A 14779-nucleotide genomic window follows, 5' to 3' on the forward strand; every position below is an offset into this window, starting at 1 on the left:
ATAACAAAAATTTTTGTCGATACAAATTTTGTTCTTTTATTATAGTTTACTTCTGCATCTATTTCATTCAGTTTACTTTCTTGCTTACCTTACATATACATATATAACAAAAATTTTTGTCGATACAAATTTCGTTCATTTAGCTTCGACATTTAGTTGCGTTATATTCATTTTATAAAAACAAGTTTTATGTTCTATTATACTTCGATATATACATACTTGCACATGTACTTATTTTCTCTTTTCGGAGTATAAACACCCTAGATTCATAAATACATATGTATACATAGTTTGTGATATACAAGCAATGTGTTATAAATGCAATTCATTTGTTCAGATACTTAAGTATATACAAATTAATTTAAATTTTTACTAAAGAACCGCAACAAAATAATCTATATTTAATGTTTCCTATATATATGTATACAATTATAAATAAAATTAACTGGTTAATAAGTCAATTAAGAATATATAATTTTTGGTATTTTATGAAATACTCGTGTTGAGTCTGGGTTTCTGACTTTTCATGTTCTATAATCATGCGAATCTTAAATTTTTACCTAATAAATGATCTTATTTGCTAAATATTAAAATTATTTTCTAAATTTAAAACTTTTATCATTAACTAAACTTTGACGCATTTTTATTTTTTAACTTAGTATATGATACGTTTGCAAAATTTGGATTATGCCACAGTTATACGTTTTTTTCTGATGTTTTATTCTCTAAGCAGATATGTTGGCTATGTCCATCGTTATTTCGATAACTTATAAATTATAAAACTTTAACAATAGGACTGACTGAGCTATGCGTCTTCTAGTATGAACATGTTATAATCATATACAATAACTATTAAAACTTTTAACGTTATAGTTTTTAATATTAAATGCTTTTGTTTCGAAGTACTCACGTGTGCTATCATACTTCGTTTATACCTCATGTTTAATTTACAAAATTGTATGTACTTTCATGGAATAATTTTGAATTTATAGACTAATATATAAAAAAAAAAATTTGTATGCATTTTATAAATCTTTTCATGTGGTAGTAAATACTTTACATGAAGGGTTGGTAGTGAATGTAATTGAAAATAGGAGCGGGGTTCATGGCAGTTGGTTCCTGCGCATATACGCTTGTCTGCTGTTATTATTATGCTGCCAATAAATTACGTATATTCTTCGGTGTGTTTTCTTCATTGAGATGTTTTGTCGTGTAACGCAATGCGTTTAACAAAGGTTCTGCCTTTATGGCCGGTTGTGCCTGTAGCAGTCGTACACAACCTTTGACGTCTACATGTGAGCCTCGAGCGAATGCTCCAACCGGATGAACATGGTCATACAAAATTACAAGCCCAACCATTACTCGCAGAACTAGTAGATGCGTTTCCTCTCGCTCGATTTGTTGAAGCAATTTGCTATAATTGGCCAAATAGATAAAATCCGGTGAAATTTAATACAATGTGTTTAACTTAAAATAACTTACGGATTTTCAAGCATTCTTAAACAAACTTTCGCCATAGTTCCCAGAGTCTCCGTCGTATTCTCGACATCGTTGGCGTTATCGTGAACGAACTTTGATGTTGCCTCACTAAGCACTTTCAGCATGGGTGTAGCGTGAGCATAGAACAAAGACATGCGGTTTGCCAATTCTGTACTCACTAACGAGTAATTTGTCTGGTCGATACGCTGTCGAGTCACAATACGTCTATAGTAACTGAAATCATTTTGTATAGCTGGTGTCTTCATCTAAAATTGTAAAATAAATATATACACATGTACATATGTAAGTAGATTAGTTATGGTTTAATACAATTCCCAGTTGTTGTTGTTTTAACGGATTCTCAGTCCCCGTTAGGATGGTAAGGGTTATCTGTGTTGTCGTCGACGTCATCTAACGGGAGGCCCAGGAAACGTGCTGTTTCGACGTGGTCGGACCAAAGGGAAAAGGGTGTTAGATGAGTAGGGTTGTCAGGGCATGCAAAGAGGTGGTCAGTGTCATGCGAAGAGTCGTTGCATGCAGGAAATACATTGGATATGTCGGGGTCTATTCTGGATAAGTTGGAGTTTAATCTGCTACAATATCCAGAACGAAGCTGCGCTAGGGTCACTCACGTTTCTCGCGGCAACTTGAGCTCTTCGTCTGCGATGGGTGGTGGTTTGACTCCAAGAACGTCATTCACGGGAAGGGAGTCGGTGAAGGTGTTGATGGCTCCACTGTGAATGGCGATTAGTAGCTCTCGGAAGTCAGTTGCGTCCGAAGTCCGGTCGGCGTACTGTACGATGTCGTCGACGTAGTCAAGGAAAGACCGCTGTAAGGTGTCGCGCTCATTAGCGAAAACGGTTGCTTCGGCTGGGAAATTGGGGCGGATTTCCGCTATTCTTCCAACCGGTGAAGGTGTTGATGGCTCCACTGTGAATGGCGATCAGTAGCTCTCGGAAGTCAGTTGCGTCCGAAGTCCGGTCGGCGTACTGTACGATGTCGTCGACGTAGTCAAGGAAAGACCGCTGTAAGGTGTCGCGCTCATTAGCGTAAACGGTTGCTTCGGCTGGGAAATTGGGGATTTCCGCTATTCTTCCAACCGGTATGATGCGAGCGGTAGCTGCTGCGATCACCTTACGGAATCCACGTTCGCCAACGCATACGTCCGTAGGAATAGAGCGTTAAAGGTGCTCTCAGTAAATTCTGTGAAGCCGACCCACTTAGCTTTGTTAAAGTTAACGAAGGTACGGTTGTCCACAGAAACAAAATCAGGAGGTTTCTCGATTGAGATAATTATGGGCAGATGGTTTGATGCGAGAGTTAGCATAGGTCGCCAGGTCGCCAATTTATCAAACCACCACTAGCAATGGTAATAGCGGGCGAGCTATTACAGGTGCCCATAACACTGGTGGGGGCTTCGTCATTCATTGTGCAGAATGTCGAATCGTCAATCTGTTCCGCCAGCTCCATCGCCCTACGATCGTTTGACAGGCAGGAATTGCAAAGATCGTGGTGCGCGTTAAAGTCGATTATGTTTCATACTTTATGGGTGAATCAACCACACACAGCACATATTTGCTCACCTAGTCCCTCAAGGAACTCCTGCAGTTCTTATACCATTTATGGTATGTATCGAAACTATTAGTAATATTATTCGACCTGGAACTTTAGCCGGAAAGTGAAAACACTTTTTCGATTCAAGTTTATGAACAATAATAACTGAAATAATGAATCAGTTTTTCAAATTTTAAAAATAACTTTAGTTTTTGGAAAACCTTTTATATATACCTTATATTCATCGAATTTCAGTACAAACTCCAAAATTTCAGCAAGTTGTTTTACTAGGGCTTGTTGTGTCTCCAGATGTTGGGTAGGATTCAGTTTGCCACCAACCAATTGACCTAATAATTTCGGAACTATTTTTTCTAGCTCCAGTGAATGTTCGTAGCAACGTCTCAATTTCTTCACTAAAGGCAAAACAGCGTCCCATGCTTTTTCCTGACATTTGGGCGAAGGATCAGCAATAGCCTCACGAATTTCTTTCCCAGCGCCCTGAAAAAAATATAACATAACCGTATGTTGAACTTTGATAAATGTTTCAAAATTTTATGTTGCACGGTATTGATTAGAATGCAAGTTAACTACGTATGCGAATTTTTCCATTCAAAAATCTTGCATAAAAAAATTAAATTTTCATTTTCATACCTAAGTCTGGATGTTTAGGATTAAAAATTTAAAATTTAATTTTTTTTTTATAAGAATGAAGCACACCTGAAACAATTTCCTTTTTTATCTCTTAACTATTTGCTTTAGATTTTAATAACGTGTTTATTTGTTTAATGCATTATTTCCAACCCTGAAGTTAACACAATTTAATTTGGATTGGCTTGCATTAACCTTGTAATTCTAATCAGGAAAATTAAATATTTTGAAAACGATATTTTCTTTTTTATAGTTATGTATAGTTTGCACCATTTGTCAAGATTAGTAATATTTTTTATTTTTTCTTTCATTTGAAGGGTTGAAATCGAGAAAGACTTGGCGCTCAACTTTTTTTCAATTTGTTCTTTTTAGCTCACCTGATATATTGATATGTAGAAATTTCTTATGAATCCATTTAAGGTAGGGTATCTAACACTTTCAATGAAATTAAACAAATAATCCACTGTGCACTGTATGTGCACAGTCCCCCTACTTTATTAGACAATTTTTTACTTTTCCAGATAGTCAGTAGTTAGGCATAATATATGAATACATTAAAATATAATTTAAAATTAAGCAACGAGCGGATGTGAGCGGACATATTAGGAACGGGACCTGATTGAAGTATTTGTAAGCAGCTTGTAATAACTTTCAAAACTGGTTATTAATTTTCATATCCAGAAAAGTTTCGTCAAAATAATCTTATATATGTATGTATACCGATAACGCATTTACATTACAATTTTAACTTAGCAAAAAAGAATCCAATAGCATATTAGCCAGCTTTAAGGGCTTTGCTTCAACCAAATAGTAAAATATTACTTTTTTTTTTAAATGCATATAGTACATACATATGTATATAACCATTAAAAAGGTATTTGTTACAAAGTGAGTTTATTATTGATATCTTGTACAAGAAATTAATTTATAAGTAATCGAATTAATAATGTGTCATGTATGGATAACAATATTGCGAATATTCACTCCACCACAAATTTACAAACCTCACCCTAACTTGATGAGAAATTATTAGCAAGTGACGTAATTTTCATACTCTCTCAATATGTTATTCACAAGTATAATAGTTTTGTTTTCTTAACGGATGTTGGTAAAACCAAAAATTAATTAGTTTCCTAAAGCTTTGGTCGGACCATTGTCACGACCACACATAACACTAAAGCTGTTTGGAACATTTAACTGCAATGCAACGAGTGCAACTCGATGAAAATGTCTCAAAATTAAATTATATTAATTCCAATGCAACATTTTGATAATACAGTTTTTTAGACAAGTTCATTTTTTTCAAATGCTTATTTACATATGTATACTTTTCTATCCACAAGAACTTAAATGAAAGTAGTGATTATATAAATAAGTACATACATATTCCCATAAATTCCTTTTTAATATTTTTAGCTCACCTTATATACATGAATTTCCTGTAGCACAATTTCTGATTCCTTTAGGACACGTTCAACTTCTTCGAAAACTTCACGCTCTGTATCTGTTGGTGCGGCATTCTCAAAGTCTAAGAAAACATCGTAGGATTTTGCAGCACAGCAGTTTGAATCATCGCGCGACAATAAACTCAACAGCTTTCCCATTTTCTTTGTTAATTAATAACTTCAAATTTTAGTTTTATAAGACACTGATTCGCTCTTTTTAAACTTGTTTTTTATTTATTTATTTTTATTTAATCAATTGTTTATCCGTGATATCCTATAACACTGAATACATTATTAATAATTTTAAAACTACAAAAAAACCCCTTTCTTAAGTTTTGCAAGTACGTATCCGAATGGGCGCAAGAAATGCGTATTGTTATACTACATTAAGTATGAAAAGAAAATTATTCAAACTATTTAACTCATAAAGAAATAAAATTGTTATTTCCAATTAAATTTACAAATATTTTTAGTTGTAAAAATTTCATTATTAATACAATTATTTATGATTTATTGAAGTTCCAGTTATTAAAATTTTTTTTTACAAAGTCCAACTGCTTTCATTCATTAATGCGAGTCTCTATTTTTATGTAATATTGTATAAATACATTTTCAATTTAATTACGAAGAATATTGGGCTGCGATTTTCAATAGCATCCCCCGATTTCGGGGTTAAAATGGATATGTACGGATAGAGGAGGTCCTCCAGATCAAGAATATATATATGTATATAGTTGCCGCTGACTTATGGTTTTTGACATATTTGCATTTAAAGTTCAAAAAATCAACTATTTAAAATGCGTCTTTCTCCGATTTATAATGCATTTTACAATTATATTTTCAACTTTTATATCCACTAACACTTCACTAATTCGTTTCTTATCATTTATTTTATAACAAATAGTGCAAATATAACTTTACTTCCATATCAAACTTTAGTTAAAATCCATTTATTCATAAAATAAGAAAATGGTTGTAAACAAGCAAAATATTAGTGTTACCATATGTTGTAATGGAATAAATATAAGAAAAAAAGAAAGATTATGAGGTCATAACTAATTCATTATCAAGTGATGAGTAATGTAAAACCTTTCAGAATTCTCATTATCTTGATAAATCCCGGTGTTGGATTGGCCAGGCTTATTTTTTTTGAAGCGCGGCCGAAGGCCGCCAACGCAAAATGGAGTTCAACGCAAAAGAACTGAGCAAGCCCAAGTGTTGGTCCGACCGAGGGTTATTTTTTTGAAGCGCGGCCGAAGACCGCCAATGCAGAAAGGAATTGTATGCGGAAAACTAATAGGGGTATTCTCATGCTCTTGCAAAGCCCGGTGCACGGTGCAAGAATTGCAGATTTACAACGGCACAACAACAAACACACGCAGAAAAATATTTGCAAGGGCTGTAAAATATGTCAGACCAAAACCTATGTATATTTGCGTGCAATGTCACGCAAAAATATAATTGCAACCCTGTTGTAGTTGCCATTTTACATAAAGACATATTACGTCGTTAAATTGTTGAGGAAGATAAGTTTTAAATGGATTTTATTATTTCTATTTAAATTTTAAAGATTTGTTACAGTTTTTTCTTAAAAATGTATGCAGAAGGTGCGCCAATTCACAATAGCCATGCTTAATAGTCATTCACAACAAATTGACCGAATTAGCCATTCATATATCACTAGATTCTGCAATGGGTGCTCTCGTGCTCTTGTATATTTCGGTATAGTATTTTTGCAATCTGCAATCTTGCAAGAGCAAGAGAATACCCCTAATGTGTTATATATTTCCTGTCATTGGGGTATTATTTGTTTTCTTTTGGTTCTTCTGTAAAATATGAACGTAAGGTAGCACTGATTATTAGTTAGAATGCAACCCTTTTGTTATTGTGTGAACAAAAATAATTGAACAAAAGTTATTTTTGCATTATTTAATATAAAATAAATGGTTAGAAACTAATTAGTGCAGCGTTAGTGGATATAAAACTTAAAAATATAACTATAAAATCCATTATAAATGGGAGAAACACTCATTTTAAATAGTTGAATTTTTGAACTGCAAATATCTCAAAGACCATAGGTCAGCGGCCCCCTTATTGGAAAGATCGAACTTTTTAATAAACCCCCCCTCGACCCCCTATGCAAATGCAGAGAATTGTAACTAAAATAAAATAAAGCTTTATTTACAACAAATATTAAAAAAAAATAGTATACAGAAACGTTATATTGAAGTGTTAGTAAGTGAAAAGTGCATAATATAAGTGAAAAAGTTATTCACAATATACAAATTTTCAATGTAAAAGTTGCCAATTTTTCAACTTTAAATGCAAATATCTTTAAAACTATAAGTCAGTATTTTAGCATTTCATTCCTTTCTGCATTGGCGGCCTTCGGCCGCACTTTAAAAAAATAACTCTGGCCGGTCCAACACCGGCTACGCCATCCACAGTATTTTAGCATTGAACACCTTTTCGCGTTCACTTCATACATTTATTGCTAAGTGGGTTTAATTCATTCCCTTTTGTTCGTGCTTTCTCGGTAATTTGACAGTTCAAATTAGGCAGTCATTTTGGTTTTTCGCGCTATTGAACTCAAAAAGGTGTATTTTACTTGAAGATTTACAAAGAAATTAACCATCAAAAGTAATTAAAAACATTACTAGTGGTTTTTATAATTCATAAGTAATATATGTGCGTGAAAATGTATCCATAATTGGTTTGGTACAATGCACAACAGTTGAAAATACACTAGCATATATTTAGAACTTTGCAAAAAATAGCATTTTTTAAAATGAATTTGTGGAAAAGAGCCTTTTAACTTTAATACATTTACTTTTATATGTGTAGTGTGTAATTTAATGTTAGCAGACCATCATATACTAAAATATTTAGAATATTGGAACATATGGCAATACTTTCCATCTGCCGACAGAAATAAGTAATAGAAAATGTGTTTCGAATAAAAGATAATCAAAACTAAAAAATTGCGTGGGGCAAACTTTATCCTATTTAATTATTACGAATTGTACATACTTGCTTATGTGTAGACTGTAAAAAAAATTCACATGTCAGTGTAAGATACTGGTATTTTTTTTATAGAAGAAGATAATATCATTGACCTGCTTTAGAGATTATACAAAATTACTTCTAATTTGTTTTCTTAATTTTCCATTTCCAATTATCAATTTCAAATTTTATCTTTTTGCATACTTAAGGTATGATTCCTCAGCACAATTTTCTTATATATTTTTCATTCGTTCTGCAGCGAAGAGCGAATGCAAAACCAATACGAAGAATTATGATTAATGTTTCATTAAGCTATTTAGCTTTCTACCTTACATTATTGTATGATAGAAAATTCGCATTTTTCTCAGCCGTAAACAACTCCCTCCTCGTTCTCTTATCATTTAGAAAAAGTCAATGCTTCAACCATTTCACAAACACTTTGCAAAAATTAATTTTCATTTGTGATTATCGTAGTTAAATTACTTATATTAAAATTTGGAACCTTTTCTTTATTTATTTACAATAATTACATATGATTATTTGCTTTAAATAATGACGATCCGCACACAATAAGCAATTTAAATAAACTCAACTCACTCGATTCACCCAATTCGTTGGGAAAATTTAACTAATGAAAATTCACCGAATGCAAACCAACGAGTACCCGAGGGTTGCTTATCATTGAATCTCATTGCTCAAATAATTGTTGTACGTTTAAAAATTCCCTACAAGACGGGTAACTGGTTACCGGTAAGTTATCAGTAATTAATGCATCCGATAGGTTACTCTTGTTCTAGCCTTGGGGAAAAAAGTAACTATTTACTGTTACTGAAAACACTTTGTTTGCTAATTGTTATGGCAAAAAGTAGTTTTCATATTATTTTATGTTCTCTGGTTAAAATATTTGCTAAAGTATTTGTTACCCAAATGTCTGTTAGTGTCATTTTTTTGGTTAGCAGTTTGTTACCTATTTGTTAGCAGTAACAACAGATATACAAGTATATTCGGTAAATGTTCAGCAGAGCGGCTTTTCCAAAAACGTGCACCAATTTTCACGGGAAATGTCTTAAAATACTCGATTTTAGTTCTACTTTACGAATATGTTAGGCGCGTGCTTTTAAAAACAATATTTTCTTTGTTTTAATAGAAAAATATCGTATTTCCCGAAATCAAAAATTCACTTTTGCACTTTACACGTCTTTAGATGTTAAAAATATATTTTCTATAAATTATATACACGTAATTATTGATGCTGTTTAGTAATTTAACAAGAGAAATTGGTTTTTATGTTATTTTTATAAAAATATGAAAAATTTCATGATCACTTCACTTCAACAAAAATGGCAAGGTATGTTCGAAATTATGGCATCACTGCTGTAAATTCTGATGGGTTCATGAACTGATCGTATTCGAATTATCGATACTCTCGATATTCGTGACTAAACGAGAATTGATAAAAATGAGAAATACATAATAGAAAAATTTATAATTCATTATTATTGCAGAAAGAAGAAGAAGTTGGACCCAGAAGAATTATGAACGCCGAGGTGTTGGACCGTGTGTGTCTCTCATTTTTTTCAATTCTTGTTTAGTCTCGAATATCGAGAGTATCGATATTTCGAAACCGATCGTTGCTTGTATCACTAGTACAAAGAATGATAGAATACAAGATTACGACGACCGCCATTACGAAACGTCATAGTTCCGTGTTGAGAAGAACAAGAGTGAAAAACTGTCAAATGGCTTGCAAATTGTAAACAGAAAAGTAAACACTTTTGTAAATTCGCAAAATATTGAATATTGATATTTGATTGAATATTGTTGAGTGAAAAGATTTGAATCATTTCTAAAGAAATATATCGGCCTATTGATAATAAAATTGTCTTTTAAGTTGTGATTCAAATGGAGAAGACGTTTCTTGTGTTGTATATAAATATATACATATATTATAAGTTCAAATGTATCAGATGTATGAAATTATGATAAAAGAATTGTGAAATTATTAATTTAGTATTAAATATATCATTTATTTTGCAAAATAACACCAATTTTTTGGCAACTTTTAAATCGGCCGGAAAACTGAAAAAACTCGTTTTCGATCCTTTAATTGCATAATAATTCTTACAACAAGCCACTGCACATTTTATTTTAAAAAATTAATGTATTTATGCTTAGAAATTTAAATAAATACAACAGTACACTTACACAGGTTTTCTTCATTTGAACAATTTCCACACATGCTACTCTATTTATTGTGGATGTGCCTAAAACTAATTATATACATATTTTCTCGCAACAATATTCTAAACATTCCACTGAAATTTTTCCTGCAAAGACGAATGAATTAATATTATTTTGGGAATTTCAAAAAGTGTTTACTTTTCTGTTTACAATTTGTATGCATTTATTGCTTGTTCTTCTCAACGCAAAACTGTTACGTCAAGAAATTGTTGAACAATGTATTTGTTTTTGTAAGAATTGTCAAGAACTAAACCGAAAAAAACTAACTGTAAACTAGTGTCGTAATCTTGTGTTCTATCATTCTTGACTAGTACCCAATTGAATTTCGAATAGTGATGCCATTTATAACGTAAATATCGTGCAAAATCATAATATTTCTTTTTGTTTTTATTGCAAAAAAACATAAATATTCGCGAATCGGAATTAAAAACGAATTTTTTAAGACATTCCCCGTGAAAATTGGTGCACGTTTTCGGAAAAGCCGTTCTGCTGAACATTTACCGTATATTCATATGTCTAGAAATAAGGCACAAATTATATATTACGCCCAAATGCACAACCTAAAACATAACTATTTGAATTAAATGTACATTATCTTATCACCTGAATTGGTTTGTAATCCTATGTATGATGATAAAAAACTGCTCTCGAAAATGTTTGATTTTTTACGATCGGTGCGCGCACATGTGTGTCGTGTATGGCGTTGTGTGCGCACAAAATCTCATTTCTCTCGTGTCGCCGAACGTTATCTATGGCCGAACAGTGAAGATCGCGGACAATGGCAAGTGTTAAGGGGAGAGTCGGCTTTCGAGGCTTAAAAAATCGATTTTTTTGAGGATTTTTGTGGTAGGGTATATGTACATGTCGGATCTTAAATTATGGTAACCAGTGTAAAAGTGACAATTCTCGTCTCTGCACTCTAACGGTTGTTTGTTAGTACGCTTTGTTCCATCTATTCGCCAGATGGTCAGGATAGTTCGATGCGAATATGAGAAAGAGATGTTGCGTGAGGTTAGAGGTTTGAGAGAAAAATACGCACTACGATTGTTGTGCGTGTATGCTTGTGCCACTGCGAGAGACAGAGATACAAGTACGTTAGTTGCACCATTTTCTGGAGAACATTTTCGGTATGCTAGAATGCTGGCGGGCAGTCTTAAGTTGACAGTGGCGTGATCAAGTTTATTCGCCGTATACAATCTGCGCAATAAAATATGAAAAATCTGAACGATAACCCGACATATATTTGAACATCTTTCAGAAATTTTTTGGATACGAAATCTTTGATATTCTGCCTTTGAGAAGCAATTGCCCGATGCATCTCGCATGTGCATTTTTCGGACGGCGGGCAGGATGCAGGTCGCAATTTCTATCGGAAACAAAAAATTCAAAGAGATTAATATTTTTTAATAATTTATCTTCTAGTTAAACTAAGTAAATTCTAAAAAAAGCGTAAAATTTTACAATTTTTTTTTTTAAATTGCATAAATAGTGGCTTTTGATCAAAAAAATTTTAATTTATGTTTTTAAAAATATGTTATAACTTGACTTTTCTTAATTTTTTTTAGTTTAAAAGAAGATAATTTTGTGCCAATGATAATTGGCAGGAGCTCGATACGAACGGACGTGTGTAGACGGTTTTGCGCGATACAATTTTCTTTTCAACTCAAATGTATATTAACCAAAATTAAAATTGATGAAAAGCCAACAACGTTTAAAGAGTTAAAAATACTATCTTCAGCAAAAGTTTTGTTTTATTTAAAGATTTAATAAAGCGTACATAAGCAAACAAGTTGCTGCTAATTTTTCTAAACAGAGTTTTTGTCACTTCAAACGGTATTTCTCATTGAGCACGACAACAACGAGGGCATGTGATGCAAACAACAACTAAATGTAAGGAAAAGAACATAAAAGCATAAAACGTGAAGAAAACCAATAACAAAATATACGGCAACGGTGCATTGCTGATGTGCGGTCCGTTTGCAGTGCGTCGTAAATAAAGGAGGGCTACAGTAATTGCTTAGTTACATATAAATTGTGCTATCCATCGATAAATAATGCCACCCAAGAAAATAAACACAACATCACAATTTTGTGGTTATTGCTCTGAGCTGATACGAGATGGTGTACAGTCCAGCATCCAATGTGTTGCTTGCCAACTCTGGTTTCACTCTAGGTGTACAGGCCTTTCATCTGTGGAATTTAAGGCCACAGCGATCAGTATCAAGAAAAAGGAGTCGGTTTGGAACTGTTCATCCTGCAGCAATGATATCAGTGTTAGGACATGTGACAGCCACTTATCTGATGATGAAGTTTTAACACACATCTCGCCACAAGCTAATGAAATGGAAAGTCTCTTCCAGAAGTACTTTGATCGCTTCACCTCTGACTATGACCGCAAATTTGAAGATCTCAAAAAGTCATTCGTAAGTAGCGTAAATAACCTTAAGGATGAGGTAAGCAATCTGTCTAAACAATATACAACACTCGCTAATAAATGTACTGCCCTTAACGATAGGCTTTCATCAGTAGAGAATAAAATTAATAATAAACTCAATGCCAAGCCTGACTTACCAGTGAGCAAGGAAGATATCTTCACTGAAATGTTGGAACGTGAGCGCCGTAAAGTCAATGTAATTGCTCTAAACATCCCGGAATCAGTCAAACCAATGGGTAAAGATCGTTTGGATGACGACAGGACAAATCTAGTAGCCGCTTTGCCTTCTTGTCTCTCGAACATTGCCACTGAATTTAAGCTACGCAGACTAGGCCGACATACACCGGGTCGTACACGTGCGCTACATATTACAACTCGCTCAGCTGATGATGCGCTCTCAATTATCAAATACAGACCACCTAATAGTAACACTGCAGTCTTTTTCAAAGCTGATCTTACCCCTTCTCAACAACAGCACCTAAAAGATTTACGACTGGAACTTGACTCTCTAGTAAAAAGCGGCAACGACAGTATGACTATAAAGTATATCCATGGTATGCCTAAGATTGTAAAGAAGAATTTTCGCTCGCACAACGAACAAGAAGAAAGTATCTCTCATCCAGTTATATTACCAGAACGTTCGAGGTCTGCGCACAAAACTCTGCGCATTTCTGACCAACACGTCGTCTAACCAGTCTGATATCATATGCATCACTGAGTCCTGGCTCCATCCATCTATACGTGATGGAGAAGTCATTGACTCTTCTTATAATATCTACCGTAAAGATCGTACATCTCATGCTAATCATAAAGTACGTGGTGGTGGAGTCTTTATCGCATGCAAACGTTATCTACACACTGAGCCAATCTCTACTGAAAATAATAACCTAGAGCAAATATTCATCAGGGTGAAGGGTGCATCCCGTGACCTAATTATCGGCTGTGTATACATACCTCCTCAGTCACCTTATGACATCTTTGTTGACCACCTGGCCACTATTTCTTTCATTAGAGAAAAACACCAAGCATCTGACTTACTGATAGTTGGTGATTTCAACCTCCCTAGCAGCTCTCCTCGTGCGGACTGTGAAAAACTACTTTACGACTGCTATTCGCTCCTGAATTGCACACAGCGCAACCACATTCTCAATGCTCACAACTCAGCCCTTGACTTATGTTTCAGCGACATCGACATTTCTCCTGAACACTCGCTTGCCTTGGTTCCTGAAGACACATATCATCCCGCTCTAGATATCACGCTCAACTTTCAGCCTGGACTAGTTCCTATCTACTCCTCTACGTACTCTTTCAAAAAGGCCAACTATGCTGAGCTCAACACTTTCTACCTGAGAACAAATTGGATCGATTTATATAAACTCAGCACAATTGATAGCAAGCTTGATTATCTCTACGCTAAAATCTTTGAAGGGATTAACCAGTTCGTTCCAGCATATACTTATAAACACAGCAGTTATCCACCCTGGTTTTCAAAAGATCTCATTCGCAAAATTAAATTGAAGAAGTCGGCGCATGCGTTGTACAAGACAAGACGTACCAACTACAATTACTCTTGCTTCAGTAAACTGAGTGAAAAGTGATAAATATAAAAATAAAATTGAGAAAAATAAAAGTTGGAATAACTTATTAACGAAATACAAAGAAATCGGTAAAAGTGTTACATTAGAAATAAATTCGAAGAAATGTTCCTCTTGCTTGTCGCACATGTTCACTGTGTGAAAAACCGACGCAAAATGGATTTGTGTGTCGTGTATGGGCGAAACGAATTCACACAGATCGAACGCACATGTGTGTCATGTATGGGCCAAGAATGATAGAATACAAGATTACGACACTAGTTTACAGTTAGTTTTTTTCGGTTTAGCTCTTGACAATTCTTACAAAAACAAATACATTGTTCAACAATTTCGTGACGTGACAGTTTTGCGTTGAGAAGAACAAGCATAGAAATGCATAC

At 33.9% G+C, this 14779-nt stretch overlaps 2 protein-coding genes across 5 annotated transcripts; one reads left to right on the forward strand and one right to left on the reverse strand.

Moving 5' to 3' along the window:
- Positions 1-10: 10 nt before the first annotated feature.
- LOC126763358 (CYFIP-related Rac1 interactor B) lies at positions 11-8708 on the reverse strand. Of its 4 annotated transcripts, none has more exons than XM_050480786.1 (5): positions 8463-8708; positions 5103-5400; positions 3268-3531; positions 1483-1745; positions 11-1414 (listed from the first exon to the last, which is right to left on the reverse strand). In XM_050480786.1, exons 2-5 carry the CDS (start codon positions 5283-5285, stop codon positions 1150-1152), a joined length of 975 nt encoding a protein of 324 aa, XP_050336743.1. In that variant the 5' UTR covers positions 5286-5400; positions 8463-8708; the 3' UTR covers positions 11-1149. The 4 variants fall into 4 exon arrangements, with proteins under 4 accessions (XP_050336743.1, XP_050336741.1, XP_050336742.1 ...); XM_050480784.1 differs by having other exon boundaries at positions 5103-5408; XM_050480785.1 differs by having other exon boundaries at positions 5103-5408; positions 8458-8708.
- A 3374-nt stretch (positions 8709-12082) lies between these two features.
- On the forward strand, positions 12083-14403 carry LOC126761714 (uncharacterized). The gene is made up of 2 exons (XM_050478081.1): positions 12083-12260; positions 12354-14403. Exon 2 carries the CDS (start codon positions 12425-12427, stop codon positions 13493-13495), a length of 1071 nt encoding a protein of 356 aa, XP_050334038.1. The 5' UTR covers positions 12083-12260; positions 12354-12424; the 3' UTR covers positions 13496-14403.
- The last annotated feature ends 376 nt before the right edge of the window (positions 14404-14779 follow it).

Source organism: Bactrocera neohumeralis, chromosome 6, assembly GCF_024586455.1.
Source record: "Bactrocera neohumeralis isolate Rockhampton chromosome 6, APGP_CSIRO_Bneo_wtdbg2-racon-allhic-juicebox.fasta_v2, whole genome shotgun sequence".
Classification (NCBI taxonomy): Eukaryota; Metazoa; Arthropoda; class Insecta; order Diptera; family Tephritidae; genus Bactrocera; species Bactrocera neohumeralis.

What these genes read in the sequence shown, in the direction of transcription:
- LOC126763358 (XM_050480786.1), bottom strand. Translation starts at nt 5,285, where the DNA reads ATGGGAAAGCTGTTGAGTTTATTGTCGCGCGATGATTCAAACTGCTGT. An exon ending in AGGAAATTCATGTATATAAG is followed by an intron (nt 3,532 to 5,102) that starts GTGAGCTAAAAA and finishes TATTTTTTTCAG; the next exon opens with GGCGCTGGGAAAGAAATTCG. An exon ending in TGAAATTCGATGAATATAAG is followed by an intron (nt 1,746 to 3,267) that starts GTATATATAAAA and finishes TTACAATTTTAG; the next exon opens with ATGAAGACACCAGCTATACA.
- LOC126761714 (XM_050478081.1), top strand. Translation starts at nt 12,425, where the DNA reads ATGCCACCCAAGAAAATAAACACAACATCACAATTTTGTGGTTATTGC.